The following is a 23,658-nucleotide window of genomic DNA, read 5'->3' as shown; positions in this document are numbered from 1 at the left end:
GCTCTGCTAATTCCTATCACGTTCTAATTTGGAACACTCATAGTGGCAAGGGCTCTACTCTATTTTAGTTGAAAGTTCTCATTTATAAACGCAATACTCTAAAGCTGCCCATTGACAAGCCATTATGAGCACTATCAAACCTAAAGAAGTAGCCAATGACTCAGAGCCAGTCGATGATGGTACCAGAGAGTTGAGGTTACACCACCCACAAAATAAATCAGATATGGATGTAACGTATGGTAATGATAACAATGAGGATGAGAATGTCCCGGACGGGCATGATCCAGAAGAAGAAGAAAATGACGAAGATGATGAAAATGACGAAGATGACGAGGATGACGAGGATGACGAAGAGGAGAAAAACAACGGCAATGGTTCAGATAGCTCAGGAGATTCAATAATAGAAACTGATCCCTTTGACTATGACAAAAGTAAACAGATCAAACTCATTGAGCTAGATGAGAAACTAAAGGCAAAATTAGATGAGGGAGTTGATACTCTGGTGGAAGCATGTCCAAAAGGCCTTGATTCGATTGTTCAGCACTTTACTTTTCAAATTGCAAATATTGAAAGTATGCTGGCCCAGCCCGACACTTATTTGAGTGAGCCAGTTCAAATAGGTGGTTACAGATTCAACCTTATGATCGTGGTTAGGAAAGGACAAGATCGTATACTATCTGCTTATTTAAAGGGCAGACCAGTTGATGAAAAGGAAAATGAAATATGGTCCTTCCCTGTACACTTTGCTTTCAATGTGTGGGATGCCGATGACATCACTTGTCATAAGGTTAATTTTTCCAAATTTAGATTCAGCCAAAGAGTTGATGATTGGGGGTTTGTCAAGTTTCTGGATTCCAAGTTCCCTACTGATGAAAAGTTTTTCAGGAAGAATAAAGTCAATATCACAGTTTATGTTAGAGTTATCGATGATTATACCAACTGCTTGTATTCCAATTATGTGGATTATGATTCCAAAAAATCTACAGGATTTGTTGGGATTGAAAACCAAGGTGCTACTTGCTACCTAAATTCGTTATTACAATCTTACTATTTCACTAAAGTTTTCAGAAAAAAGGTTTATAAGATTCCAACTGATGATGAAATCAAATTAGAGATGGACTCTTATGAGGATTACAAACATCAACATAAAACAGTAAGTCTTGCATTGCAAAGAATCTTTTACAGATTACAAACTTCCAATGTCGCAATAAATTCACTAGAATTGACCCATTCATTTGGCTGGACCACCGCAGATGCGTTTACTCAACATGATGTTCAAGAGCTGAATCGTATTCTGATGGATCGGTTGGAAACCAAGATGAAAGGTACTGAAATTGATGGTTGCTTGAATGATATATTTGTGGGTAAAATGAAGAGTTTTATTCGTTGTGTGAATGTTGATTATGAAAGTAGCAGGACCGAAGATTTTTGGGATATCCAACTGAATGTTAAAGGCTTGAAAGACATAAAAGAATCATTCGACAATTATGTTGAATTAGAGCTTCTTGATGGTGAAAACAAATATGATGCATCTGGTTTTGGTTTGCAAGATGCTGAGAAAGGTGTTATCTTTGAAAGTTTCCCTGATGTATTACACATTCAGTTGAAGAGGTATGAATATGATTTTGAAACCGATAACATGGTTAAAATTCATGACAGGTATGAGTTTTTTGACGAAATAGATCTTAAGCCCTATCTAGATAAAACATCGCCTGGTTATGAGGATGAGAACTGGAACTATAAACTACATTGTGTGTTGGTCCATCAAGGTGATGTTTCCGGTGGCCATTATTATGCCATGATCAAGCCAACCGAAAAGGATGAGTGGTATAAATTTGATGACGACATTGTTACAAGGGTGACTCCATATACGGTTTTTGAAGATGGTTTTGGATGTGGTCCTCCAAAAAATATTGACAGGTCAATGACCAGGGAAGAATACCAAAACTACATTATAAAACATCATACTTCTGCTTACATGCTAGTTTATTTTAGAGAATCTAAAATTCCTCATGTATTAGCTGATGTTGAAGAAGCTGATGTTCCAGAACATGTTAAGCAACAAATTAAATATGAGAATCAAGAAGATGCCAAAATTAAAAAGGAAAGGGAAGAAATGCATCTCTATATAAACTTCAAAATCTTCACAGACGAAACTTTTGCGAAGTACCAAGGTTTTGATTTGGGTCCAGATGAAGATAATCTACAACACTTCAATGAGGATCTGTTTGATGATGGCTCTTTCCCAATAAAACTCAAGTTATTGAAAACTCAAGCTTGGGAGTCTATTTACGAAACAATTTGCAAATTTTCCAATAAAGATCCCAAAGTTTTCGCAAACAAACTCAGACTTTGGAGTATAACAAAGAGATCGAACAATACTTACAGACCCGAAAGACCCATTGAAAGTATGGTTTCAGATATCGATAATCAAACAATTGAAAGCATTGCCTTATTACTTGAAAATGGTACCTCGAGAAGAAAATATGCGGGAAGTAATGTTCCAGTTGTTCTGTCCCTGTATTTGGAGGATGCTTGTAGGGATTTGAAATACTTGGCTAGCCAATGTGGGGGGATTCCTAAAGGTTTGCAGGATTATGAAGAGCGGTTAGAGTCTTTGGTCATTGTTGCCAACAAAAAATGCGATGCCTCCTTAGAACCAATTGGGGATGATTCCAACATCCTCATAATGGTCAAGTTATTTGATCAAAGAAAACAAACTTTAAAAGGGGTGTCACACATAGTTCTTCCATCTGATGCAAAGATTGATTTTATAGCCAAGTTCTTACAACTTGTTTTCAATGTCGACGATGGAGAGCAGATATCTTTTATTGAGGAAATAAGCTTCTCCCAACGAGTTAGAGTTAGAACCGATTTATCGTTGTATCAGAACGAAATCAGTTCTGGTGATATCGTCTGTGCGTCATTTGACGACGACCAAGATAAAGAGTTACAGTTTCAAGATGCTGAAAGCTACTACGCGTTCCTCGAGACAAGAGTACATTTTTACATATCGCCACTGAAACGCATAGATGAAGATGAAGAAGATTTTGTGTTTGTTGAAACTGACCCTAGTAAAGTTGCTGCATCTGACTCAATTATTGACATATGGATATCTTCGAATTCGTCGTATTTGGATATTTGCACTTTTATTGGCAAGGAAGTGGGTATTTCGCCAGAATATATCAAACTTTCCGTTCTTTCCAATGGAAACAAGACAGATCTCAAATCGGATTTCAACTTTTCCACAGCTCTACAAGGCTTTACTAAAAACTCGGCATTAAAGTTATACTATGAGACCCTGAATATTCCTTTAAAATCATTTGAGAGCATGCAGTTATACCGCATTTACTGGGTTGGAAATGGTATCTGTAAGGAGGAGAAACATGACTTTTATCTTCCCAGCTCAAGCACCCTCGAAGACGTAGTGTCAAAACTACAGAGTAAATTGAAATCAGAGATTGATCTTAATGCTGTGTTTTGTTGGGTCCCTGATCGTCAACACAAAATTAAAAGGATAGTAAAACTCGAGGATTCCATTGACAACCACGATGTTTTAATTGTTGGTTTGTTCCCACAATATAAAGAGTTATTCTTTAATGATAGTAGAGATGTCATTTTAATTGCTGGTTTTCAATGTTACTCTTCAATTGAAAACACACATGGTTTGCCATTTGTGTTTGATCTTGTCAAAGGTGAAAAATTACCAGAAACGTATGTGAGGTTGCATAAGTTATTAGGTTTGTCTGGAAAGGAATTTAATTCCGCTAGAATTGGAATCACAAACTCCTCAGTCGTCGAATTCATCGATAAGAACAACCCAGCTTCTAATTCCATAGAGCTTTTTAACTATTTTGAGAATGGCAAGTATATGTTGGTCATCGACCACTTGGATCGCAAAGGAAGACGGTCGTCTCATCATTCATCAATTATGATCAGATAGCTGACTCAAGTTTCCATTTTTTTTTCTTTGAGTTTGCTCCGCATTTTTGTATTTATCTATAATTCTTTTTACCTAATTCATCATGATGAAAAATTAATATACACTATACTATACACGATCAGCGTGATCTCTAAGATACTCAGCCTTTCTATAATCTGTACTACTCATTTTATGGTTAAAAGTTTCTTCATTGCCTCCCAAAACACCGATAGTATACACATCCAGAGGTTTCCAACCAAGTTCTCTTCTCTTATTATTGACAAACTCAGCACCTTTATAAGATTCCAAACTAACAACTAAAGCATCTATGCTCTCCACCTGTGCTGTCGGGCCACAAACATCGTTTATTTCGTAAATATCTGGAAAAAGACCTGGCTTTATGATCTTCACAAAGCTGTTGACATTCCTAACTCGAATTTCAAAACTCTCCATATATTCCACATACTTTTTATTTCCAAGCAATCCAGGACCAGTAACCCCAACGATAAGACGTCTACCTGTCAAGAAAGCAGAAACTGTAAGTAAAATTTTATGGCCGTCATGTAGATGGTCAAACGTTCCGCCAACGGCAACGACCGGTATAGATTCGTACGTTGACTCAGGATTGGATAGTCGATATTTCCTATGTTTCTCAATTGTGCACTCAATTGTTGAGGTAGAGATGGAGTGAATTTTGTTTTTATCAACATGTTCTATATAAGCCTTGGGAATTGAGAAAACATCCACCGAGTCTGTGTACAGCACAGATGTCCATAACTGAGATGCAATTTCTGGGTCATACTTTTCATCATACAGTAACACATTAATATTCAGTTTCTCCTTAGATACAGAGGTCAACTGGAAGAAACTATCGTAAATATTGCCAAGCTGGTCGATTAATGACGAGACAGTCAAAGGTGAACCATGATCAGGATGAACCAAAACATATATCTCATCGATATTCTTTGTTAAAACTACTTCAAAAATGTGTTCAATTGCGTTATAGCAATAAGAATCCCTTTCAGTAATAACCAGTAACATTGCACTTAAAAATTGTCTTCAACTTGCCATGCAATCTTTGTAGTATTAGAATGTTTATCTTCTATGGCATGAATCCAAGAAGAAATTTTTGATTCCAGATTTAAGTGCGGTTCTCTTTTCGAAATTATATTCTCTAAGACATATTCTAGGGAGATAATGACACTGCACTTGTTCTGATACTTCTTAGCACGTGTTAAACAGTGACACAAAATTGCTAAAATTAAAGTAATGTCGGAGAAGCTGTCTAAGTTACTGAAACTAAAGTCAGGGGGTGCATATGTTCCCCCAGCAAAGCTTCGAGAATTAATGGCTCAAGTTGAACTCGAAGAAAACTCGAAAGAATTTCAAATACTGCAATGGGAGGCCCTAAAGAAAAATATCAACAGCTCAGTCAACAAAGTCAACAAAAAGAACTTGAAGACTATAGTTGTAGAGTTGTTTAAGAATAATTTACTACAGGGAAGGGGGTTATTATGTCAGTGCATAATGAAATCCCAACAATTATCAACATCGTACACTGATGTTTATGCATCGTTGGTTTCCATTATAAACTCCAAAATCCCCGAAGTTGGTGACTTGCTAGTGAGGCGATTAATAGTGAAATTTAAAAGATTGATAAGGAGAAATGAAGCAGAACAATGTCGGTCAGTTGTTGTTTTTCTCTCAGAATTATTCAATTTCCATGTAATCAATTCGGAATTGGTACAACAAATTATTGACAAATTATTTGAAAATATTAGTGATTTTAGAATTGAGATGATTATTGAGATAATGAGACATTGTGGTATTACCTTGCATGATGAAAATGGTAAATGGTTTGACCAGAAAGCCAACCTATTAAGAAACGTATTAAACGAAAATATAGTTAATCCGAAATCACAGTATCTCATCCAAGAGTTTTTTGATAATTTTAAAGGTCTTGTTACTAATTATAACGGGATTGATGAAAGTCTAGATTTGGTTGAAGAAGAAGATCAGATCACTCATAATTTTACCTTAAGTGAAAACGTCCTGGGTGATGACCACTTAGATGTTTTCAAATTTGATCCTAATTACGAGGACAATAGGGAAAAATACAATATTATCAGAAAAGGGATCTTGGGGAGCGATGTAGAAACAGATTCAGATCAGGAAGTAGATAATGAAAGTTCTGATTATTCTAGTGATTATGACAATGAAGAGGAAGAGAAACAAGATGTTGATGATGACGATAATCGCCAATATACAGATGACAAAGAAAGAAATAAATTGACAGTACAGATCAAAGACCTGACGGAACAAGAATTAACTACTTTCCAGAAGAATGTTTATCTTACTATCATGTCCAGTATGAGCCCCGAGGAGGCAACCCATAAGCTCTTAAAGTTGCCTGCAGTTGATCCAAAGAGGAAAGAGTACATGCTGGTTGACATGGTGATCAAATGTTGTGCGCAAGAAAAGATATATTCAAAATACTACGGATTGATAGGAGAAAATCTTGCAGTGATCAACAAATCATGGGCAGAAGTTTTCCAGGCTTTATTTAAAGAAAACTATCAAAATTGTCATAGATATGAGACTGCGTTGTTAAGAAACATAGGCGCATTTTGGGGGCATATGTTTGCAAGTGACAAAATTGGGTGGGAATGTCTTTCTGTTATCAAACTTACCGAAGAAGACACAACATCTTCTGGTCGTATATTTATCAAGTTTATTTTTCAAAGGATGGTTGATGAATTGGGTGATAAGAAGTTGAATGAACGCATTAGTGAAGACTATATTCAACCATTTATCAGAGGTTTGTTTCCTGTTGATAATCCTGATCATTTAAGGTTTTCCATTAATTACTTTACTGCTATAGGAATGGGTAAATTGACCGATAAAATGAGATCCAATCTAAATATTCTAACTGAAAAGGATAAACTTATTACTAGCCTAGTTAATAATGGATCTGATAGTGATGAATCTGACGTGAGTAGTCCTCATCGAGGAAGATCGAGGTCTAGGTCCCCCCATATTGGCAGATCTCAAAGTTACTCAAGATCAAGATCCACATCACGCGAGAGATACAACAGAGGTACACTTGTAAGTGCAGAAGATCGCATAGGAATGTCATCCTTTGAGAGAGAAAGAAGCTATTCTAGGTCGAGAACTGCTTCCCCTGCAAGACAAAATCATAAAAACGACAGAACTGATAATATTCCTAAGGGGCCGAGAATTAATCACAATGATAATGGTCGTGGTAAGGGGCATGGTAGGGGGCGTAGTGGGTGGCGTGGTAGGGGTAGGGGTAGGGGAGGATATTCCGCTAATCGGAGCAGATATAGAACGCAAGAAAACTGGAATTATGCAGGGAGAAATGGAAGCAACCAATTCAGAGATGATTTGAGTTACAATAAGCGACACAATGATCACCAGTATGATCATCCTGCAGCAAATAGAGACTATTACAACAGACAAAGAGAAAATAGGTAATTACTGTGATCACATGCTCATTATTGTGAATGATATAAATTAGTTTATTATGGATGTCTAAAATCTCTATAGATTCAACTTCTCCGTGGCGTCTGAAACTTCCTCTACTAAGTTTTCTGTAGACTCGGATGCATTGTATGGGTGTTTCCCAATGGGAACTGTCAATTTCTCTGAAGAACCTCTTAAGTCTATTTCACTAAGACCCACTACGGCACCGAACTTATGGAACCTTTCAAAATATGCAGCTCTTCTTTTTTGGGTGATTTCTAACAGTGCAGGCCAGTACAATTCATGGTTATATTCAAAATCGACAAGGCCTTCAAAGTCTTTATCAAGCTGCTCGGCATGAACAAACTTTTTGAATTCGGCATCAAAGACCAATTTTTCCTTGGTTAGTGGGTCAATAAATGGATAAATCAACTTCAAAAATGCCCTACCTAGAAAAGGAATATTTGTAAGTAACGCTTTACCTAATCTTTCTGGGTAATGTGTTTGCAAAATATGAAGAACCTCTCTGCCAACAGAAAGCGGCGGGATCTTAGATGTTTCCACATTGGCACTTATTTCTGGATGTTGCTTAAAGTCAATCAATAAGGCCAATGAATCTTGTCCTGAAGGCATAAAGTCGATAACTTTCTCTAGACAAAAAACTAGGTGCTGAACCTGTCTATGTGATGTCTTGGTGTTCTGTCTTCCTGGCTTGAGATATAAGCAAGGTCTAGCATCATTGTCGAATCCTAAAACAACCTGTTTACCTGTCAAAGATTCAGGTTCCACCAATTTGGCATTACATGAGTTTTTTTCAGGATCTTGATATTGGATTCCGAATTCTCTTCTCCACGCAATGGTGCCTTCAATTCTTTCGATTGCATCCTTGACTACCCATTTTGTTGCACGCAAGTATCTCAGAATACATTCTCTAGTGAGCCATGCCTTTTCATCATCAATCAAAGGTTCTTTCTTGGAGCTTTCTTTCTCCTTAACGCTGACCTCTAGGTCCGGCCTTTGGAAATAATGTAACACTTCCTGGTACTTGGTGTCTTGCTCATCAGTGAGTTTTTTTTCCTTTGGTGGAACAATACCTTCAACTGGATGTTCGAATGGTGTGCTGACTTTGATAAAATTCTTGCTATCAGCCTTATCTTCCTTTTTTGCCTCCTTCTTTTTACCAAAACCAAACATGGTGTACTGAGATTGTCGGAATGGTTGTGCAAGTAATTACTCGAGAAAACGCACACGTAAGAAAGCTTTCTTTGTTGGCAGGTTGTCTATTTTCTTCACCGTGAAATTTCGAGTGTTTTTGTTCCGAAACCAGCAATTTCGGAGAAATTACAAGCGCTTAATCCCGACATAGAAGCAAAAGATTTAGCCATGTAGAGAGGAAAGGAAATTAAGGATCCTTTACTGGTGCAAACACATGGGGGGGCACTGAGGTCATGGTGGACATATAAGAGAGTATATACGACATTACAAATATTTCAAAAGCAGGACTAGTAATTTTCTATTGTTTCATTAACCAATTCAAAGGCCAGATACATCAATACTCCTGACTTGTTTTTAAAAGTTATAGTGCACTTGATAGTCACATAGTGTTTCATTGAGAGTATCACAGAATCATATGCTGAATTTCTTGAATTTTTTCATAACACCCTTAATTTTCTTTTTTTCCTTTTCAGGAGCTGTTTGAGTGTTCTCAGGATGGTGATGACCCAAAGGGAGATGGGGTAGATGGGTATGGGACTTTTTTGGCACTTGCTGTTGTTGTTGTTGCTGCTGCTGCTGTTGTAGAAGAGAAGGATCCATGGAATTCTCAACGATTGACTGAGGAACCGGTTTACTCTCGATTTTATCGGTCAATGGAAATTCAAACTCGTCCTCGTTGATCAAATTGATATCACCGAGCATATCCCAAACAGTATAAATCTCATCAGTGCCTATGATAATGTTCCTATTCAGTTCTTCTTCCAAAGAAGACATTGAACTGATCTCAGAAGGAGTTAAACCGCCAGCACAAAACAACATAACCTTTTGTCTTGCGGCGTCATTGGTGTTCTTTGTGCTCTTCCATTTAGGTTGGTTTCTAACAGTTTGTTGATAGCCCTCGTTCTCCATAGGCGAAGGTCCTGCTTTCACGTACGGGAATGTTTTCAACGATTCGTCTTCATCTTGAATATACCCCGAAGCATCTATTGTCCTCGTATCATAATACTCGGGCAACTTATTTAATACTAGTCTCGAAACTAGGTTAGTATAGGTAGGAATCATTAGGTTCATTTGGTCATCTGTGTCTTTTACTCCAAAATATGTATTTTTCTCACGGGCTTTTGATTTTAGATCATGCTTTAATGCAAAAACCCCTAAGGTTTCCAAATTTTTAAAAAGCTTTAGAACATTTTCGATCTTATCTGGCATGGAGAACATTAAGAGTTTCCGCAAATCATTCTCGATAATACCTTTCCTGTATATGGCATAAGTGACAAGTAATCGGATTTTGTTATAAATGTTGATTTCCGGATTCGCTAATAAATGTAATAGTCCGTCGGTAACCGGCGATTTCAAATGATCGAGTACCCCTAGACCAGCTGCACATAGATTCTCAAAAGTGATAATATCAGCAACATGTTCCTTCTTAAGGCCATTCCACATCTCATTTGTAAGCAAGTAGTGAGCAGTAACTACTGCCTTATTTTCCAAATGAACATCTTTGTTGACAAGTGCATGTCTTAATCCGTTTGCTGTCTGCAACATCTCGTTTGAGAATTTGGCATCCTCCGCTTTCAAATTATTATACAGCTTCCGAACAGTGTCGGTTGCTTTCTCGATCGTTAAATCCCTTAGCTGTGGATACACTTTATCGTCCGTATTAAATACAAGTTTTTTCCTAGTCAGTCCCTCACCAGTTTCAACCTTGTAAGAATATGTAGCTGTAGGATCTACGCCTCTGTCTACCTCGACAGTATCAAGCAAATCAAAAATTTGTGATCTGTAATATTGATAATGGCATAATGGACCAAACATATCCATTGTACGATCAGTGATTAAAAAGACTGTTTTGCTTCCTATAGGAAAATTATCAGGGTGGTCTCTCCAGTAATTATCTAATTTTTGTTGGAAACGTGTAGCTAGTTCCTTGGATAATCTAGAGTTGTAATATCTGACAGTTGGATACTCATTAAGGGCAACACACATCCCAAGCATGGAATTTACTGCTGTGTCTAATTGATAATGAAAATAATTCATGCCATACTTTTCTGGCTTGTAATAAATTGGGATAGAATGATAGTTCCCAGTAACATATAGACGAGGCTCAAGAGGAACAAAACTCATGTATTCAAGAATCAATGGAACTTTCGATAAGACCAGAGACTCTTTAAAATAGTGATTCTTTTGCATGTTTTCCCAGAAATGTTCCCAATGACCAGGTATAAACATCACAACCACGTCTTTATACCTTTGGCCCTTGGAAAAATCTGCTGCCAAACAATTTAGTGAAAAGGATCTGGAAGGATCCAATATGTATAATGCAGAATCTCGGTTTTTGGAGCGGTCAGGTGAATCGATTCTTTTGAAGGTGTAAACGTAGTTCAAGACATCATCTTTGAATAGCTTATCGATTATTGGATATGTAGTATCATCGGCAATCAAGTGACGATGTGATGAGCTTACCCTGTTCAGATCGGATATTAACGCATCCTTCTGGATTTGGTAGAGAGACATTCTCTTTTGTTTTTCTTGCTAGTTTAACACTTCAGCCATAGAAGTGTTTACTACAGCTGGAACAGGCTTTTCTAAAGATGCAACCCACTATAAACTTACTTCAGGATCAGCGCGCACGTGACCCGCACAGAGACAGGTTCCCTTTCAAGGAGGTAAAATATCTAGTTCAGTCCCAACTATATTGAGTGGAGTTCGACAAATTATATAATTATAACTGTAACTATTTTACAAAAAAAGAAATACAGAGGTCATGTTAATTAAAAGAAATGCGTGTAGCAACGAGACTCTTCGTGAATAGGCATTTCTGCCTTGACTTGATTTAACTCGTTTCTGATTTCCATTGCAATTTGTGGCGTTAATGAGTTACATGTTGCAGCGTCTGGACGACGGTCATACTCGTCTTCGCCGTAAGTATCATAAAGTAAAATCCTAGATGAAAACTTAACATTCAACGTGGGTTTTTCTTCTTCTCTCGTTGGAACAAGTGCTTCAAACATAGAACCAAACGATACTGATGTTTTGTTCCTCTTTCGTACTAGTTTTTTAGGTTTTTCGTAGTCTTTCATGACAGGTAATGATGAAGTACTTAAATTTGCTGGGTTAGAGAATTTTCCCATAAAGTTTAACGATTTCCTCTTATTTACCTTATCTGTTGTATTGACATTTACGCTATCGCTATAATCATCATCATAACTTTGAGTATAATCGGAAAATGGGTTGTTGAGGGCAAACCTAGAAGGTGATGGTGATTCTGACAGTGCAGATAGTACGTCTGAAGATGTGACTGGCAAGTGCTGTGCAAACGATTGGTTGTATTTGAAATCAAATTTTTGAGATTCTTCATCACTTGGCTTTTTACTTTGGTTCTTGTATTGGTATTCTAGGAGACTATCTTGTTTTATGTTTGGGGAATCCCTAAAGTACCCTCCATAATGTTGGCCGCCGGCAATATAAGAAATCGAATTTTCAGATTCAGAATGCACAAAATCATTCACAGGTAGATTCTTATTCAGGGAATCAAGAATCGCAGATCTAGTTTCGGGTTTCAAAGAAGAGCTTAGTGTACTGTTGAATGATGGGCCTTTTAGACCTTTAGTTGGGGAATCAAATCCAAAAGGAGCCAACTGATTTTGTCCTTCTTCAGTAGACACCAAATCAATGCTTTCCCTTTGGGGGATATACTCGACTTTCTTAGCTTGTCGGATTGGAGAATCTTCAAAATTAAAATCATCATCAAAACGCATTGAGTTGTAAGTTGTATCAATGCCTAAATAATCATGAAGGTCACCACCGTTCGAAATGTTACTTTGTTCATTCATGTAATGACTCTTCAATGGACTAAGCTCTAGATTTATATCAGTATTAATATTAAAATCTGTGTTCATATCAATATCGTCGTCGTCGTCGTCGAAATTAATCAAGTTTATTAAATCATTGAAGTCATCATCTTCAAAGCTAGTGTCATTGTCAACCGTAGTAACTTGCTTCAAAGAAGTTGGATTGTTGCTTTTTATCGAATTATTCTTCTTCAAAATACTAGTTGTACGACTTGGCGGTTTGCTCCATGCGTGATGTTGATCGGTCATTGGGCTCTTAATAACAACCATTCCATCAGGTAATCTCATCTCGTTAAAACCATCGACATCTTGTCCCTGAATCATACTTAAAATAGAACTTTTGTGATTTAAAGGATTTTGGGCGTTAGCAGCAGACCTTATTGATCTCATAGATCTTGAACGCTCCAAACTAACAATAGACTCTATTTCATTTATACCCAAACTTTTGGGATACATATCGTCACCAATGTGATATCTGTTCGGGCTTGCAACAAACGATTCAACTACTGAAATTGCAGGAGAAGCAAAGGATTGGGGGGTTTTAAGTAAATTATTCTCAGAGGTAAATGTAGAAAATGAACTTCCAGATAGCGGTCTTGGTGTAGTAGCTACAGGTGAGTCTTCCATTGTGGTAATTCCTAATGCTTGTGGAGGCTTGAAGAACTCCAGATGATTGGATTGGGTAGGATTTTCTGTTGATTCATCATATGTACTACTTGTGTTACCGAGTTCAGAATTATCTTTAGGATCATTGAAGCCGTTATTTTTGTTTGTCATCTCTGGATGTGAGACGTTGAAAAGAGCCGGAGATGACGAACTAATGTCTGCTTTTTGAGGCTCTAATAGATCAGGTGGTGAGTTTGAAGTTTCAATAGTATTTTCACTTGTCGATCTTTTAACAGTTGGAACCCTATCCCATGTTGGACTCAATGGCACCGGATCGTGGAAACTGTGCAAAGAAGGAGAAGAATGCAAAATTGGTGATTCCTTAAGTTCCGATAACGTGTTGTTAAAACCATATGTTTGGAGCAAAGATTTATGCTGGTCCTGATCCCGCTTTGTTGTCTCTGGAGGAGGTAAAACTGGCAGCTTTTTCTCAAACAAGTCTTCTGATTTTGTGTGCCTATGCGGAGAAACTGCAGTCGCCCTTTCCTGCTGTTTCTGTTGTTGTTTCGATTTAGGGGATGATATTATTGGCATGCTGGAAGTACTTTTGTGAGATTTAGTAAATGGGCCCTGGGAAGTTTTGGATTTTTCCTTTGTTTTTGTTGGTTTCTTTTCAAGATCATCGTGAAGGTTAGTCTTGGAAAAACCAAAACTCTTTCTCTTCCAACCAGACAACAAACTTTTTGACTTTTCCTTCTTCTCTCCTTTCGCAACCGGGGGTGTCTCTTGTTTTGCTGACACCATTGATTTCGGGCGTCCAAATTTCTCAACCGATTCAAGAATAGGAGATTTTCGTTTGCCAACAATGAGATGCTCAGTGGAGGTAGTTTTGGAGAAAAGACTTTTGAAGGTTAATTTGTTTTTCGGTTTACTTTGTTGTTGCACTTTGTGAAGTTGTTGGGTCTGAACATGTTCGGCCCTAGTTTGTTTGGAGAACTTAGTATCTGGCGATAAATTAATATATGTCTTTTTAACTTCTTGTCTAGGAGATTTATCAATATGCTCAAGAGTTGGTGATGTATTTCTTATTGGTGATGAATTCAATAGACTTTTGGATGGAGACGCATTAGTATGATTTCCACTTAAACTAGGCACGTCTTTCAACGTGGGAGTCTCTTTTCTAGGGGATTCAAACTTCGTGGAGACCGGGACCTTCGATGTATTATCTCCGCCAAAAGTAGTAGTGCCTGGAATAATTGGTGTCAGATCATCTTCAAACTGGGGAGATGGAATGACTACAGGAGTTACGCCGGTTGAAAAATGCAAGTTAGCAGAACCTGATAAATTATCACTGAATGACGACTTACCATCTTTATGATCCATCTTGTCCTCCTTACCTCTGTATTTGTCACCAATATCTTCTTCTTCTTCTTCTTCTTCATCTGTATCATCCACTATCCTAATAGAATTCCTTGGGTTGTGCCTCTGAGTAAAGGTATTCGGACTTTTAAATGCTGCTGAATTTCGATTCTCTAGATTTTTTTCAGACTGATTCAAAGTATTGGTCCTACTTGGAAGAAAACTAAACTCTGAGTTATCCCCATCTCCGTCGTCATATCCTATTGCATGAAATGATTCATCGTTAATTGAAAGTTTCGAGATCGAATGAGTTATTGATGGATTAATATTATCAATAGATTCAACGTGGCTGTTAAAATTCAAAGAAGGTGATTGCAACTGGTTGAAATTGAAATTGTCACTCATCATTGAAAACCTATTATGTGATCTTTCTCTGTCATGCCGATCGTGTAACCGGTGCTCCTCTTCAATAATAGAACCCTTTTTAACGGGGGAATAAGATTCAAACATATCACTGTAATTAGGATCTAAATTTCTTTGTTGGGAGTTTTGTATTTGAGATTTTTGCTGTGGCAACCGAGGAGGTTCTGAAGGAATTTGAAAGGAATCAACAACTGGGCTCGATAAATCAATTAAATCTTGAGGTAAGTGATTTTGTAGAGTATCATTAGAGTTATTCGTTTTAAAAGTTTTGGTACTTTGAACATCGGGGGAAAATATATCATCGATTAATGAGGAGTTACGCCTTAGATTACTCTTGAATTGGATAGTTTCATTATCATTTTCGTCACCTTCAGCTTCCTCTATTATTGTATTGTTATTATCATTGACTAACGAAGTTTTGCTGTTGACTTTAGATGTTAATATATCACTGAGTGCTCTAATACTAGGACTGATTACCATTCCAATATTCTTTGTAGGTTCCTCGATTTTAGAGTCACCAATAAAACGAGATTCATCAAAATCGGTATCACTAGCTGGATTTGAAGTTATTGAATTAAAGGATGGTGATATAACTAAAGATTTTCTAAATTTGCTTGCATGGACTCTTTCTGCGGCTTTGTTCATTGCGGGTCCATTATAAAATGATAAAGAGCTTAGTTTTGGTTCTTTATGGTAGTTTTGCATGTTGGAATTGTGATTTTGGTTCGAAGTCACGGTACTAGTTTGAGCTGAGGAGGATGTTTCTATATTTCTGAAATCAAAATCATCTGAATAGCTGTTCATCGATGAAGAATCTTGTGTTAAGGGGGATTGGTTCAAACTATTGTTATTAACCGAGAAAGTTTGGTTCTGTATCTTGTTAAAACCAGCAAGATAAGACATATGGACTAAAGGGGTATTTTTGTGTTGCACCTAGAATTTCTAAGAGAGGCAGTATACTATAGATGTATGTCCAGATCTGAGGAAACTGTCAAGCCAAAGATATCAGGAGAGGAAGAAGAAATGGGAATGCTATAACGCCAGTCTCTTGAGGTTATGCAATACTTAGCGTTTGGCGACAATGGACAAACAACGAAGAAAAAACATGGGAAAACCAGCTCTTTACAAACGCGAATCTCTCTAAAATCGCAATAGGAGAGAGAGCATTAACGCGTCATTTCCCTTTTAGTAATCACGTGTCAATTTATTGCCGTTTTTGGAAAGTGCTGGTTTTTATTTGTCTCTCCTTCTTCTTCAGTTCGTTTTCATGTCCCCCCCCCCTTCCCCACAACATTTATATTTGTTGCATGTAATTGTTGTTTCTTTCAAAAAAGAAGTTGCCTTATTTTTACCAATAGGTTGATGAACTAGATGGTAACACGCTCTTATAAAGTTGCTTTATCCCTTTGTAGTTACTTTTGAAATACTTTGTTAAAAAGTTGTGTTTTAAGCCAACGTATTTTATTGCAAACGAGAGTAAAGTTTTAATACCATAAAATTTAAGAACCATTCGTCTATTTTAACATTGAATAAAAAACCAATTGCCTTATTTTTATATCTTTCTCCACTACATCTTTTGTCCATAAAATATACTTAGATAGACTAATAGTTATAATATTTCTACAATTATTATAAAATGGCAGAAAAAACCCGCTTTGGTCGTGATATTTCCAATACAACGGCGAACACGTTGATACATCGTAATATGAAAAGATCAACATACCATTCCTATCCTATTTTAAAAACAAAATGTCCCAAGCCTTTAACTAATCTTCTCGCAGATTTACAATTAGAAAATGAAGGTAAAGAGGACAACGGGGATAGATCAACATTTTGTGTTAAGGACAGTAGCACCTTTCAAAGTGACGAGAGCGTACTCGATGATGCAGATGACGAGAAGGAAACCAATTCAATGGCTTCTAATAACGACACCAAAGGGGGTAGTGTTGACAATAGAATTGTAGATTTGCTTAGCTCACAAGTTAACACAAAGGGGAAGAATGAAGAAAATAGTAAATGCAGTGTTCAACGCTTTTGTAGCGATTTTGAGAAGATCAATGATGAGGAACAGGGAAGGAAATATACATTTGCAGCAAGAAGTAGTGACTTGGAAGAAATCATACAATATTACAATGGCCAGCTACAAAAAATCAATGATTTAGCTGCTGAAAGACTAGATCAATTTAATGAATTAGAAGAGTCGTTTAATAAAATTCAACAAACTCAAAGTCAAGTTTATCAAAACCACTTGCAATACTTACAAAAGCAACTAAAATTTAAGGAGGAAGAAATGGAAGATATGAAAAGGAATTACACACTAGTGGAACAATGGGTCTTGACACTTTTCAAGGAGTTAGGTGATTGCATAAGAGCAAATCCTTCTTCACTTGTTAAGTTGTCGGGTAAACAAATCAAAAAATCACTTCAGCCACCAGTAAAAAAAACAGAACTAGAGTCAATTTACAGGTACCTTGTCCAATACCTCTATCTGGATGGCGAAAATGAGGCAGTTACCTAGAAAAATGCTGCTGAAATAAAGTATTTTAGTGTAGATGTTAGTTCTTAATCTTGAGGTCGAGGAAAACCCTCAAAAAATACACACATATACCAATTGCCAATATAATCTGTTTTCCAATTTTGATATACTATATACTTTTATATTCTGTATCAAATTATCATCAGGCATTGCAACCACTTCAGAGTCTTGATGTCTAAAAGAAGAAGCGATGAGGATGATTTCTCTGATGGGGTATCTATCACTTCCTTAAAAAGTTCAAGATCCAAGATTTCCCTTACACAGTCAGCAGATAGTTTGTTTTCAAATGTTAATCAGTACGTGGACCCAAACACATTGGAGCTTTGTCGAGTAATTCAGTTTATAGAATTCTTTAAAGGAAATGTTGTTGGTGATGATGAAGTTAGGCTTAGGGCATTGAAGATTCTAGAAAAAACACCAGATCCATCCATAACTAAAACCTTAAAATACAACAATCAAACTGTAGAGTTGCCTATTCTGGGTGAAGAATTTCAGCTTGAATATAACTCGACTTTCCCCTTTCTTAGAGAGCCTATGTCAATTAGTGTACAGTGCTCTGAGCTTCTAAGTAATACCAATAATTATAGATGCTTTAAGAAAATTATCCTGAAAAATTCAACGTTGAAGCCAATCCTCCCTAGTATTGAATTCTACTATGATACTTATTCTCAACTTCGATTCCGTTTGCAGTGCTTATTATGTGATTCATCCGAGAATCAAGTATTATGCATATTAACTGATAGCTTGCTCTTAGCATCCAACATTTTGCTTCGCATGCCACATATTTGGTACATTTCTTACGAACTACTAAAGAGTGACAACAGTCTAAACTTGTCCGATAAGAGAGAACTGATCTGTCGAATATGGAAAAATCTTGAAGTTCTATTTAGAAAGGCCCAAAATTTGGAAGTAGTGGTAAAGGTAGATCCTACGGGAGCTATACAAGTTACTGATTTGTTGCATAATTACTTTACATAAAAACTAATGAAATGAACGGATAAACCGAAATAAGACAAACTATTAGTTACACAGGTAATATCTATATAGAAAATAAGGGTTAGTTGATGCCCCAAAGTATTTGTTTCTAGAAAAAAAAGTCTACATGATAGTACAATCTTCCTTTGTTCCATTTTTGGTCTTTTTGAGTCTGTTGAGTCTCGATCCAGAAACACTAGCAGAATATACAGGCTTGGATGCTGGTGGGCTCAAGGATGGTTCGTATTTAGAATACGATGATGGTGTATGTTTAGGGGTAGACTTCTTTCCCAAACTAGAAGAAGAGGCAAACGAAGTGCCCATTTCTGCAATTGAATCATACTTTTCGGCTTCAGATTCTTCCTCTTCGGATTCTTCAGCCTCCTCATTCATATTATCTGTATTTGTATTAGTAACCATATTGTTGGCAGGCTGTATGTTATATTCAATTATCGGGTCAATTCCTCCTTGAATGATAGAATTAGCAAGAAAACAATATAGCTTAATCCAAGCTTCTTCTAACTCCAAGGGGAAGGACTCTGGGCTGTTACCAAACCAGTCTTGAAACGTCTTAATCAATGCATCGCCCATAGTTTTGAAATAAGGCGAGTCTATACCTAATATTCTTGCGTGCAAATGTCCCAAGTTTAACAATGATTCTTTCATTTTAGACAGATCTTCTAGAGTATCAATGGCAACTTGAATCACACCAGCAAAAGCAGATGCTTGATGACGAATGCTTGGGATCAATCTTTCAATTTCTGGATCCATACCGATCAAATTGTTATAGAACTGAATACAGAAAAGATATGAAGAAAATGAAGCAGTATTAAAACCTGGTCCTCCGTGTGAATTGCCAACCACAGATCCAGGTTTAGTACCCGTTGTTCCAGTTGTCATATTTGAGCCCATTGAGTTGTTGGTGGTAGTGACAGTCAACCTCAAGTTCGAAGTAGAGCTCTGTCTAGATATCGAACGTTCTAAAAGATTCTCATTAGCAGCCCGTGAATCATTAGATGTAACAATTGTCCATGACTTTCTCAATAGGCTGATTTCATTTGGTTTGAGTTTTAGGGAAATACTGTATTTTTTTCTGCTGACAACAAAAGAGTTGGGCATCCAATTAGTTTCAAACGTAGTATTGACCGTAGAGTGGGAGTTGACTGAAGTTGCCGTTAATGTTCTCGATATGATTGATGGTGATTCATTAGTAACTGCCCCTTGGAAACTTGGCGATCCATGGCCACTGTGAATACTGGCGCTTTCCAACGTTGATGAGTTAACAGATGAGTTTGATGGTGCTTGTGGCTTTTGAAACATAGTTGCTTGGTACTGACTCGTAGCAAAATAAAGTGGTCCCAACTTGCACATTATAAATTGAGTCTTTTGGTTCAAGCCAAGCGATCTGGACATCTGTCAGATAGAGTTAAAAAAAAAAGTTTATGCGCAGACCATAATCATCGGATTTGGAAATAATATTGAATGAAACAATCAAAATGGACACTCGTATTTACAACTCCTATACGATAACACTGGTGCTAAAAATATTTATACACGTTTAACTAATAAAGTTCACCAAAAAAAACGCACTTAGATGTTTACCCAAGATCCGCCACAAATACATATCCTCTGGTATTGCTGAAATACCGGATTTGTTACAAAAGTCATGCTGTTCGGAATAAAGACCACCTCATCGTTAACAACAGATATAGAACCACATCTGATGCATTTTCGGATGTTTGGTCGTAAATCCCCCGTTGGTGTTAGTGCAGTCTTAGATGACTCGCCGACAGTTGTATCTGAGTATATGTTTTTCTTAGTTATATATTCGCCGACAGGCTTCATTATTGTCTCGGGACCAAACCATTCTTTGCGAACACTATCAATAATTCCGCCATTTTGGAGGATCTTGCACACTAAATTCCGGTACATTTTTTCAGATTTCTTAATATCTGTTTTCTGTATAATGACGGTTCTACTTAAATTGCTTTTATCAGATTTGATGAACTCATCAATAGCAACTTCATTGGAAATTTGCTGAGGAGCGGCTGCAGTATTATCGTGGCATTCTTCACTTGACAAATCATTGTCATAGTAATCATCATCTTCGCTATCCTCTGGCGAATTGAATCCTAGCCAAGAAACATCATAAAAATACAGGTCTGATATCTTTGTATCAGAGTAAGTTAAGACGGATTTAGTAAATACGTCACTTAGTTTTCTGATAGCATCTGTAAAATTTCTGGAAATATATCCTTGACATATAATTTGCTGCTCAATAGCAAGTGATGTAGGAGCATCAAGCTTCATGTTCCTCAGAGGCCCATCAGCCTCAGATAGAAACTTTTCAAATGCTACCAAGGAAACAGGTAGTCTTTTGATTGTTAGCCCTAGTCTATAATATGCCTCTACAATAGGAGAGGTGACAATGGCCTTCCCATTCTTAGAATTTGGCGGAGAACCTGGCTTTACAGGACCACCGAGCTTCTTCTGGAGGACTGAGGAATCACCATTAAGGAACCAACTTTCAATAACATCGAACCCACCCAAAGGATTTTCTGCTGTAACCTTTGCTGTCACACTCGGATCTATTTTTTCAATAAATTTTTGAACAAATGAGAAAAGTCTCCTGATATTTGCAATGGAAAAAACTAAAAACGCTCTAGGAATCTTACCCAAGATTAGCGGTATAACAATTGAGTCTTTCATTAGTTTACTAATTCTCTCTTGGTTTTGAGATTTGAATGCACTATCTAATTCCAGTATCTCTTGTGACAATAAAACAATATAATCTAAACACCACCTGATAACACCAACTACAGATATAATGCATTCTTCTCGTAATTTTGCATTCAGTAGAGTATCTGTGGCAGGAAATCCCTTTTTGGCAAACCTATGAATATTAGAGTAAATTGTATGGATGGTATACATGATGGAGCTTGCAATATACCTCAAGTTTAACAACGCGAGTGCAATCTTCCCGCTTCTCGTTTTGTTCCAGTTTTCAAATGTACTTAAAGATAACTGCAATGTGAGAAGTCGCTGTAATGGTTGATTTTGAGTCATTTTGTCAGATTGTTCTGGGGTTATATCAATGTTCAAGTTAATAGCTCGATGTGATTCCTGAAGAATAGAAACCATCAACGCATATGAATAGTTTTCGCTCGCAAGCTTCGACATCCTAGCTAAATCAGTCCTAATCGTTGCAACTAGATCGTCTGTAAAATAACCTAAGTAACATGCCGTTGTGTGTCGAAGTGCTATAGCAGCAGCTTTGGCAAGTAATAAACCTTTCTTTTCACCCTTTAAATAACCGGGGTCAACATTATGTGTCACAACGCACCCAACTTCAAGAGATGAGCCGTCAATTGGCAATGAAACATAGGCACATAGGTTTGGAGAAAGGCATGCATAAACTGGCTGTTTTTCAATTGGAGGGAATTCATAACCTGCATCAAGCAAAGTTGATATAGTCGGAGGCAGGCTTGTTTCTTGCGACTGCGGTGGTTGGGGGGTTAAACCAGCTTCAGTTTTAATATTTCTTGTATCAGCTTTGAATCTATTAACCTCTTCAAGAAAAGTGGCTCTTCTGAAAAGCTTCACTTCACCACTTGCCAAAACCATTGAAATATACATATCCAAGTGCTGAGACTCCAAGCTTATTATTGCATCATTTATTGATATTGTCTGGGAGTATTTTAATTCATAGGAAGTTCCGAGAGATTGTGTGATATCTATACTATTTTTACTGGCGATAGTTTTGAAACTCTTATGAATAAACTGATTAAGGGGCGTCTCATATAACTGATAGCGAATTATCCCGGTCAGAAACGAATCATTCAGATGTAATTTTTTATTTTTAACCCTAACAAGAACATCCATAGCCGAATCTTGCTCAAAGTTTGGAGAAATAATGTCAATGTCAGTAAATGTAAATCCTTCAACGATATTATCCATTTCTCGTTGTAAAATCTTACGTACCTCCATAGTCGGATTATTTTTCTCCTCGGGAGTAGCCCTATAATTGGGGTTTTCAGCAAGTAGTTTGGCCGCATTAGAAAGATAATTCCAATGTATAACAACTTCATAAAATTTCAAATACATTGACTTTTCATAGTATGCTGCAATTATAATTTTACCATTCCTTTCATATCCTATGCTCGATTTAGTGATCAAATCAGTTGAATCACTTTCATTATGAAGATTTCCCTGAACTCTGACATATTCAACACCATGTTCTTCTTGATGGTAGAGACAGATCTCACCGTTTGCACGCACCGACAGGCACGCTTGTTTAGAACTCAACGGATGGCACGGACCATATGCCTTGTGTTGTAAAGCGTTGTATCTATAATAGTACCCATGAGCATCCTCCGTTGCAGCTCCCATTTTGGATGCACAACCATTCAAAACTTGATTTTCTGAGTTCTGCTGGATCCGTATTGCCGGGATGTTCGAGATTACCGTCTTTTGCAAGTTCAGCCATTTGGCAGTTATTACCTTGTTTCCCAGACTTTCTAATACGGTAGCGCCTTTGTTATGTTCTGTGTAGAAAATTTCGCATGTGTTAAAGGAGGTACGTGAGTATTGCATCTGAACAATGTTATGGTTGATGTTCTCAGCTGAAATAAGTTCGCTATTAGGTTTATTACTGAGAACACGTTTCAGCCCAGTAACCAAAATTGTAACATTTCCATGCTTGTCTGAAGTGAATAGATCCCAGCCTGTGTTGGAGAATAAAACATAATTAGTCGATACTTGCTTAGTATTCTGATGAACAGGTATTGACGAAGGATTCGAACCAGTCAAAAGAGCACCAATGTTAAAAAAAGTGGGAGGTGCCAATTGCCAATGTTTTCCATCCACACATTCCAAAAAGGTTAACCTTAAATTCCCCTCCTTTTGGGAAAACCCATCGTCGTTTTGAGAATCCAAAATATATGCAATAAGTCCTTGCCGGGACCAAGAGATATGGTTTTGTTTTGCTCCAGAGATTGAGCGAGACACTAAAGTCCCCAACACATCATAGTCTCCAGCAGACATCGGTTGTGGTAGCTCCTCAACTATTGAACAATCTTTGTGAGGTAGCGTCGAGAAACGTTGACAAATCCTTATTGCATCACGGAAAAAACAGAAATACAATCTTTTAGAAGAAGAGAATCTTCAACAGAGAAAGCCGCGATGGCTGAACTTTTCATGTTCAAATGTTTGTGCACACAGCACCGAACTACATAGGTTGTTCTGCAATATATACCAGTCAATTAGCAATTGAATTCAGAAGTTAGAGG

At 37.2% G+C, this 23,658-nt stretch overlaps 10 protein-coding genes across 10 annotated transcripts; 4 read left to right on the top strand and 6 right to left on the bottom strand.

Moving 5' to 3' along the window:
- Positions 1 to 124: 124 nt before the first annotated feature.
- C5L36_0B05200 (uncharacterized protein) lies at positions 125 to 3,943 on the top strand (the record flags this gene model as incomplete). Its single annotated transcript, XM_029464891.1, has 1 exon — positions 125 to 3,943. The coding sequence occupies one exon, from the start codon at positions 125 to 127 to the stop codon at positions 3,941 to 3,943; it is 3,819 nt and encodes a 1,272-aa protein (XP_029320750.1).
- A 108-nt stretch (positions 3,944 to 4,051) lies between these two features.
- Positions 4,052 to 4,963, bottom strand: C5L36_0B05190 (uncharacterized protein; the record flags this gene model as incomplete). The annotated part of the gene is made up of 1 exon (XM_029464890.1): positions 4,052 to 4,963. One exon carries the CDS (start codon positions 4,961 to 4,963, stop codon positions 4,052 to 4,054), a length of 912 nt encoding a protein of 303 aa, XP_029320749.1.
- Positions 4,964 to 5,191: 228 nt separating this feature from the next.
- On the top strand, positions 5,192 to 7,417 carry C5L36_0B05180 (uncharacterized protein; the record flags this gene model as incomplete). Its single annotated transcript, XM_029464889.1, has 1 exon — positions 5,192 to 7,417. One exon carries the CDS (start codon positions 5,192 to 5,194, stop codon positions 7,415 to 7,417), a length of 2,226 nt encoding a protein of 741 aa, XP_029320748.1.
- A 66-nt stretch (positions 7,418 to 7,483) lies between these two features.
- On the bottom strand, positions 7,484 to 8,599 carry C5L36_0B05170 (uncharacterized protein; the record flags this gene model as incomplete). Its single annotated transcript, XM_029464888.1, has 1 exon — positions 7,484 to 8,599. The coding sequence occupies one exon, from the start codon at positions 8,597 to 8,599 to the stop codon at positions 7,484 to 7,486; it is 1,116 nt and encodes a 371-aa protein (XP_029320747.1).
- Positions 8,600 to 9,031: 432 nt separating this feature from the next.
- C5L36_0B05160 (uncharacterized protein) lies at positions 9,032 to 11,134 on the bottom strand (the record flags this gene model as incomplete). Its single annotated transcript, XM_029464887.1, has 1 exon — positions 9,032 to 11,134. One exon carries the CDS (start codon positions 11,132 to 11,134, stop codon positions 9,032 to 9,034), a length of 2,103 nt encoding a protein of 700 aa, XP_029320746.1.
- Positions 11,135 to 11,391: 257 nt separating this feature from the next.
- Positions 11,392 to 15,762, bottom strand: C5L36_0B05150 (uncharacterized protein; the record flags this gene model as incomplete). Its single annotated transcript, XM_029464886.1, has 1 exon — positions 11,392 to 15,762. One exon carries the CDS (start codon positions 15,760 to 15,762, stop codon positions 11,392 to 11,394), a length of 4,371 nt encoding a protein of 1,456 aa, XP_029320745.1.
- A 733-nt stretch (positions 15,763 to 16,495) lies between these two features.
- On the top strand, positions 16,496 to 17,377 carry C5L36_0B05140 (uncharacterized protein; the record flags this gene model as incomplete). The annotated part of the gene is made up of 1 exon (XM_029464885.1): positions 16,496 to 17,377. One exon carries the CDS (start codon positions 16,496 to 16,498, stop codon positions 17,375 to 17,377), a length of 882 nt encoding a protein of 293 aa, XP_029320744.1.
- A 189-nt stretch (positions 17,378 to 17,566) lies between these two features.
- On the top strand, positions 17,567 to 18,373 carry C5L36_0B05135 (uncharacterized protein; the record flags this gene model as incomplete). Its single annotated transcript, XM_029464884.1, has 1 exon — positions 17,567 to 18,373. The coding sequence occupies one exon, from the start codon at positions 17,567 to 17,569 to the stop codon at positions 18,371 to 18,373; it is 807 nt and encodes a 268-aa protein (XP_029320743.1).
- A 120-nt stretch (positions 18,374 to 18,493) lies between these two features.
- On the bottom strand, positions 18,494 to 19,783 carry C5L36_0B05130 (uncharacterized protein; the record flags this gene model as incomplete). Its single annotated transcript, XM_029464883.1, has 1 exon — positions 18,494 to 19,783. One exon carries the CDS (start codon positions 19,781 to 19,783, stop codon positions 18,494 to 18,496), a length of 1,290 nt encoding a protein of 429 aa, XP_029320742.1.
- Positions 19,784 to 19,960: 177 nt separating this feature from the next.
- C5L36_0B05120 (uncharacterized protein) lies at positions 19,961 to 23,413 on the bottom strand (the record flags this gene model as incomplete). The annotated part of the gene is made up of 1 exon (XM_029464882.1): positions 19,961 to 23,413. One exon carries the CDS (start codon positions 23,411 to 23,413, stop codon positions 19,961 to 19,963), a length of 3,453 nt encoding a protein of 1,150 aa, XP_029320741.1.
- Positions 23,414 to 23,658: the final 245 nt, after the last annotated feature.

The sequence above is a fragment of the Pichia kudriavzevii genome, chromosome 2 (genome assembly GCF_003054445.1).
Source record: "Pichia kudriavzevii chromosome 2, complete sequence".
Lineage (NCBI taxonomy): Eukaryota > Fungi > Ascomycota > Pichiomycetes > Pichiales > Pichiaceae > Pichia > Pichia kudriavzevii.
The sequence above is the reverse complement of the archived record's forward strand: the minus strand, read 5'-3'. Positions and strand labels throughout refer to the sequence as shown.